The following is a 7,524-nucleotide window of genomic DNA, read 5'->3' as shown; positions in this document are numbered from 1 at the left end:
TTCAGTTATCAGCAGCCACTTCTTTTCTTTGTCATCCCCTTAGGCCCAGTTCACATCTACATTTGGGCCATTCCCCTCTCCACATGAAAAAGCAGGACTTTTCTCTCTGCATTTTTCATGCAGAAACCAAGCAAAAACCACACGGACCCTATTATAGTCTATGGGGTCGGCAGGTTTCCTTAGGTAACCGCATTTTTATGCGGATTAGGTTTCTGTTTGCGGGGTTCCCAAGCGGACTTCCAGAACGGAAGCCCATGCGCAGATGTGAATCGGGCCTTATCACCCTAGCACCTATCATTAACTCTTAATTCTCCATTCCAGTTAAACTACTTTCTGAAGATCCATGTTTACTTCACTTATGCACATCACATCCTCCCCCGTATCCCTCTTATGCTAATATATTTGAAAATCACATTATCTTTGATTTCTTTATGTACTTTTTTTTCTAGAATATTCTGCTTTTAAGCTATTGTGAGTGTATAAAAGGGAACTGAGGAGTAAAACATCACTACAAATTCCCTTCGAACCATCAATACTCTATTCACTGTTTTACAAGAATCTGTAGTCTGGGATTTAAAGTTTGCTGTAATGCTCCAGGGGCAACCACAGGGCATCTAAGGTTACGGCATGTATTCGTTCCATAAATGTACATTGTAGATACGGCAAGAGAAAATCTGCAAATGGATATATTTTAGGATGTTGCAATTATCCAGTCCAGGTAAATTCCGAATAATGTTCCTCACCCTATGAGTTACACTAGTATCTGCATATATATCAAATAATATACAATATATCCCCTGCTAACGTGGCTATGAATGCTGCACAGTTGGCACCGTTGCGAGTCATTGCTTGGATGAATCAGGCATGGCAATCATCAGTAGTAAAGGGGAAGCGGCGGGCCTTGTAGTTATTGGCAGTGGAAACATTTGCTGCATGTCTGGCTCTATAGCAGAAGTTTTATTGCAGGAATGATGGCAGCCAACAATGTCCGCTGTGGTGACATGAGTGATGGCGATTAAGGTTGAGCCAATCTTGAGATTTCAGGATTGATCTTAAAATACGATGTCCAATAATTTTCAAGCCAATTGTGATCGTGAAATTTGCTCGATCGCCAATTGGGATCCGATCTTTCCCGATCGTTCAAGGCTAGTCAATGCTTCTCTATGGGGAAAGTCACTTTTAGAGTTGAACCGATCTTGAGATTTCAAAATCTGATTTCCAATCATTTTCCAGCTGAACGCAATTGTGAAATTTGCTCGATCGCCGATACGATCTTTTCTGATCCCGATCACTCAACCCTAATGGCGATATCGGGTTTGATTTTTCATGGCAGTCCAAACCTAGGGTCACCTATTGACAAGAACACTATCAGATAAGCAACATGGTAGACATCAAAGAACCCAGTGGGACGGATGTCAGGTCTTCGTGGTAACATAGGCTTATGAATAATAGGGATGAATGATCGCTACTGGATTCACTGGCTGATATAAATATCTATTGCCATTTAATATTGTAAATTGCATATAAAATATAGCTAAGCTATACTTGGCTTATGGAAAAACCCCGAATGAGAAGAATTTTGCTGCTAGCCATACGACATGACTACAGTAAACCAGATTAGCAGAACGACAGCTTAATTTGCCAGTAAGCGAAACGTATCTCTTACTCCCAGCACAATAAATACAGAAAACCAGAGTTATAATCCAGTTTGCTTTAATTACAAAAACATGAAATATACACATTTGGCAATAAGCTCAAAAATGAAATATTATTGAATAAAAAATGCAATAAATATATTAAAAGCCAGTGGGAAACGTTCTTCTTATCTACAGTCTTTCTAAGTCCTGGTGCATACAGTGCCACTGCAGTGTGGTTGGCACATGCATTTTATACTTTTGTCTTTTGGATCCGATTGGGACAAACACAACATCTGTATATGAATTCCACTTTAGGGTTTTATAGAGGACTATTGTATTGCTCTGTATGCTTACAATTTCATGGGGACTTATTTCCAGTTGGTTGCAATAGGGTCGAGTCACAGAAGTTGCAGGTGTCTCCATACATCCATCTCTACATGGTTTGCCATCCATATGAGACCTTAAATATATTTCACTTGGCAAGCTTCCATATTCGAAAGAATATTGTTTCTCATTAAATTCATCCCATAATATTATTGTGTACACACTTATTTACAAACAAAAACCACTTCTATCCTCAGATATCCCAGAAATAATGGTACAATAGCGCCACCTGCTGTTTATTTTAAACGACCATTCTGCGTCCACCCCGACAAACGTGCCAAGATGGACGCACATGCTCAATCTTGCCTTTTTTCTATGCTCCACTTGTAATTGAGGGATCTCTGGTGTGGTGAAACAAACAATACTAAAGCAGCAGGGTCTTATCTACTTGTCGGAGGAGATGCTGCGCATGTAATGAGGATGAGACATTGTTACAGCAATTACACTTGCCTGGCATCTTATTTGACAAGTTAATAAGACTCTGCTACTTCAGATGGCTCACCACACCGGGGATCCCTAGACAAAACTGAAGGAGCAGAGAGAGAGACGAGTGACGTGGCATGTGTGTCCAGCTCGGCACATGTACGGAGGTGACACTGAAAAACTGCTCAAAAGAAACAGCAGGGGGTGCAACTCTAAAGATATTCCTCTAGTATCTGAAGATCTTAGCATTTTGTAACAAGTGTAAGTAAGTAGGTAAGTGTAAGTAAATACAAGCAAAAAAAATTGATAATTATGGATGAGTATTAACTAGAAACAATATTCTTTGTGGGAAAACCACTTTAAAGGGGGTAAATTATGTGTCATACAACTTATAACCTATAAGGTTGATTTGGGACACTGACCCACCAGCAGGTCTTTATAGACCAATGGTTTACTTTCCCTATAGTGAGAATGCTGTCTGTGACCTTTATATTTACCTAGAGAGGAGGTCCATGAGTCTCGCCGGACTCATCTCTGGTGCCCCTGGTACCCTGGTCTAGTGAAGTTGAGGAAGTACACCCCACCACACATGCACCTGAGATCTATCACATGGACAATGAAACTGAGGTGAACTACTCTGGGTGCACTGAAGACCTGCACGGGCACTGGGAGTATAGTCACTGGCTATAAGGACACTAAACCACCAGCCCATAAGACCTGCACGAGCACTGGGAGTATAGCCACTGGCTATAAGGACACTAAACCACCAGCCTATAAGACCTGCACGGGCACTGGGAGTATAGCCACTGGCTATAAGGACACTAAACCACCAGCCCACGTGCATTCAACATAGGCAGGTTGGGAATACTAAACCCCAGCGGCACCAGGACATGCTAATGGTTTTGTTGTCCCAATCCTAGTGACATATTTATTTTAATACATTTAGAAAATCAATCCCGCCAATGTGAATATAAGCTGCTTGGCAAAGTGCACAATTTTAACCTATGAACTTTCTTCATCCTGTGTTGGTATAAATCTCCCCCTAGTAAAGGACAATTTATTGGCTGTGTATGACAGTAGATATGAATTATTGAGCGATTGGTCTTTTAAAAAAAAATCACCCAGCTATTGAATTGCTTTCATGCATAAATTACAAATACATCCTCCTCGGAATAAACCTATTATACGTTAATTGCTCTTCTCTGACCCTCACGTCTATTCCCCAGGAGACCTTATTCAGATGGTGAATTCAATGAGCTGAGCTCTTTTCGAGCTGTTTGTTATTGCTTGTTTGGCAGTGTGCAATGATTCCTTTCAAACAAGCGGGTAGGCTGAAGGATCTTTGTTATAGATTAAGGGTTAAGAGTTAAGGGACTTGCACTTCAGAGGTCCTTGGAAGATCTCCAATAATGACTTAGATCTTGCGTCATGTTTTCTAGTTACTGCAGAACCTCTTGAGTGGCTGTAGTAGGAATGATCACAATGGTAATTAAAGGTGGTGGAGGGGAAGGAGACTAATCGTAATGTCGATTCATTGGTTCATGTGCTGCTTTTCATACAAAACAGTAAAAAAAAAACCCCATCTTGGACGCTCTTAAATAATTCATTGGAAAGATCTTGGAATTATCTCAACAGTCTCATCTATATCCAACAGACTTTATTATCTTCCTCCTGGATTTCATACAAGTTTAAGCATTCCAGTTCTTCCTAGTAACAGGCAGTAGTCGTAATACCAAGGTTCTTGGATGAAGACACAATGGTTGGTTAACACATGCTTGCTCAAGTAAGTTCCAGCAATTCAGAGTCATCACCGCTGTCTGGAGAAGAGATTTCTGAATGCGTTATTGTAGTTTTTGTTAAATGCTGTGTAGATCAAAGGATTGAAGAATGAATTTGAGTACCCCAGCCATAGAAATATACTTTTCCAGATGGGAGGTATGTCACAAGAACACAGAGGGTTAATCAGTTCCGTAATAAAGAATGGGATCCAGCATAGCACAAAGACCCCTATGAGAATGCCCACCATAAGTGCAGCCCTTTTCTCCTTCTGTTCTCTCCATGTGTCTCCATCTGTCTGGAAGGTGACAGTGGCGTGACGGACCGTGAACACCATTTGAGGCTGATGAGATGCTTCTTTAACCTATCGGAGGCAACCACAGAATTAAGATCAGATCTGAAAAAGCATGGACTTGCATGTATTAATACAGATGTCCATATTCATCCCTATGCATATTGGTATGTGGCAAGCTATTATGCAATTTTAGATAGCAAACAGAAGATGAAACATGTTTGGCATATACTGTATACTCCACCTATGTCCCCACTCCATACATAAGGTATGAATTCTAATGAATGTGACACCCTTGATACAGGCAGCTGATAACATAGCAATGCTAGTTCCCATTATAACCAAGGCAAACAACATGATATAAGGCTTTACATTAATGAATGCAGGTGCAACAATTACACATTAGTCTCAAGCACTCCAGGAATCCATACTCAGTGGGAAGTCTGGAAAGGTGAATGAGGGTTACGGCAAAATCTGGTTTACTGTAACTATAGCATCAGTTTATATAAAGATATAAAACTAGTTGAAATACTGTATGGAAGTTCGATAGAGTATTTAAATAGTATGTTTTATGTATATACAGTAATTAGGAATATATATATATATATATATATATATATATACAGTATCAATTGTAAGAATGTATTACCCATACAGGGTTATAGTAAGACTGTAAACAGACATGTCACACTTACAGTATGCACACGGATCTTACACGTTTTCTAATGTGGGGGTGTTGCAGATCTATGAGGAAGCTAGCAAATGATTCAGTCAATACACAAATGGGGTAAAGCCAGAGCGCAGCAGAGAGGAGTTGGTCATTTAGCAGAATGTGTCCTAATATTATTGTATTTAGGGTCACATGCTTTCTACTGGTTACAAGAGCCAAGTGATTTGACTTGCACTTATTTGGCTCTACTTGCATGGAGCAAAGATCAGTACTGTATGTGACCGAACAATCATTACTGCCATCCTTCAAGTTTGTAGAGTTTTATGACTGTCAGTAGTATATCTAGAAATGCTAAAATGTAAGGAGACAACTAAAGAAACAAATGTAAAAGATGTGATCAGGTGACTTCAGCTCTGCTCATTTCTCATCTGATCCTGGACATGTTTACATGGGACAATGATTGGGAACGTTCCAGGGTACATTTGTTATGCTGGATATAAAAGGTCCCTTAGACTAGTTATCATAGCTCAATGGGTTATAATAGTGAACAAAAGCAGAAAATTCAGCTCTGCTATGTCAGACTCATCAATAGCTCAGACTGATCTAACCCTGTCATAGACACATTACCACCGAATCCATCAAAAGGATAAAAATAAGGAATGGTGGAAATAGATGCTGGACTCACCTCAATGACTTCTGGCATGGGGGTAATTGTATTAGTCTTTTTTGATCCAATTCTGAATTTAGCAGCTTTGTAGATTTTCCAGTACACAAAAAGAACCACACAAAGTGGAAGATAAAACGCTCCAAAGGTGGAAAAGATTGTATAAGAAGGTTCTTGGCTGACCTGACACTTCTCAGTCATTTCTGAATAGGTTTCTCCCCATCCAAAAAGAGGAGACAGTGAGATAACCGCAGATAAAAGCCAAGTCAGCAAGATCATGATATTAGATATCCTCTTTCTGGTCTTCAGGGTGTACTCCAAATGTCTTGTGATAGACCAGTACCTGTCCAAGGCAATGGCTGTTACATTCCAGATGCTGGCTGTACAACACAGTACATCAAAGGAGATCCAGATATGGCAAAGTACTCTACCCAATCTCCAATGCCTGTTATTGAGCTCATGAACCAAGCTTAGAGGCATCACCAAAGCAGCCACCATGACATCTGAAATTGCCATAGATGCCACCAAATTATGGGGAACCCGATGGAAAGTTCTGACCCTCAGTATGGTCACCAGCACTAGCACATTCCATAGGAAGGTAGCAATAACCAGCATAGCCAGCAGAGTTAAGATGAGGACGCTGAAGACAGAAATTCTGTGTCTGTTTAAGTTATCTGGTCCTGAGCTCCCATTTGCAGAGATGTTTCCCTCCATCCTTCTTAGTGGTAGCATGAGAATTTACATACAAGATAGTCCCTCTTTACAAAACACTCCATCCAGATCCTGTAGGTAGTAGCTGATCAGTCAGGAACATTTCAGGCTGGTGTTCCACCACTTTGCTATGATGAGGCAGTGAGGGCACAGCATGGCAGAAAGTTTGGACTGGATCTATTCCCATCCCCAATAGAGACATGATCTCAGCTTCTCAGACTTAATGCAGTCAATGAAGATCTGATCCTGGAGACAGCAGACAGAAAGAAACCTTAAGACTGCAGCTAGCCAGCCAGCGCTGTCCCTGGTGCTGAACTTCTCATAGGCTCCCAACTGCATGCATGAGTACAAGTGACCCAGGGGAGCAGAGATGACAATCTACAGGCTCCAGACAAGCTGCTCCAGGAGTCTGCTCAGCTTCATGATCTGCAAGCATGCTAGCTCCAGAGTGTGGGATGAGGATAGAGCTCAGCTTTATATAGGGAGAAGCTCTTCTTACGTCAAGGTAGTGTCTGCCTCCTCCCAGTAACAGAATTCTGGACACTATCAATAAGAGGCACCCAGGGGATGAGGGACAGTCACCTCTATCCTGCTGGAACACTGCTGTCAGCAGCTCCACCACTGGTACTGGCTGTGCAATGAGCAGACAAGTTAATATATACACATTGCTTGTGTTACAACCCCCCTCCCACGTAGGAGCCTGAAATCTCATTTCATTCTGTCTCCTGCACATATGTCATCATCAGCAGTCAACATTACAAAGTAAATATTCAGTAAATTATAACATCTATCTGTCTAGTATCCATCTGACTACAACTATATATAGTCTGTTTAACCATCTACAGCAATATAGCTCCTAAATCTATTTCTATCTCTATAATACTCTTTGTGCATCCGTGTATTTCATACCCACTGATATATATATATATATATATATATATATATATTCCATCCAACACTATCTATC

General features: G+C 40.7%; 1 protein-coding gene across 1 annotated transcript; it reads right to left on the bottom strand.

Annotated features, from left to right (window-relative positions):
* Positions 1-3,317: 3,317 nt before the first annotated feature.
* HTR5A (5-hydroxytryptamine receptor 5A) lies at positions 3,318-6,726 on the bottom strand. Its single transcript, XM_075271546.1, has 2 exons — positions 5,868-6,726; positions 3,318-4,584 (listed from the first exon to the last, which is right to left on the bottom strand). The coding sequence occupies exons 1-2, from the start codon at positions 6,576-6,578 to the stop codon at positions 4,252-4,254; spliced, it is 1,044 nt and encodes a 347-aa protein (XP_075127647.1). The 5' UTR covers positions 6,579-6,726; the 3' UTR covers positions 3,318-4,251.
* Between the last annotated feature and the right edge of the window lie 798 nt (positions 6,727-7,524).

The sequence above is a fragment of the Leptodactylus fuscus genome, chromosome 4 (assembly GCF_031893055.1).
Source record: "Leptodactylus fuscus isolate aLepFus1 chromosome 4, aLepFus1.hap2, whole genome shotgun sequence".
NCBI classification, from domain to species: Eukaryota; Metazoa; Chordata; class Amphibia; order Anura; family Leptodactylidae; genus Leptodactylus; species Leptodactylus fuscus.
Note: the sequence above shows the minus strand (reverse complement) of the source record. Positions and strands in the feature narration are given on the sequence as shown.

Excerpts from the sequence above, each read along its gene's own strand:
- HTR5A (XM_075271546.1), bottom strand. The coding sequence starts at position 6,578 with ATGCTACCACTAAGAAGGATGGAGGGAAACATCTCTGCAAATGGGAGC. Across the intron at positions 4,585-5,867 it reads CCATGCCAGAAGTCATTGAG|GTTAAAGAAGCATCTCATCA; the intron begins GTGAGTCCAGCA and ends TGCCTCCGATAG.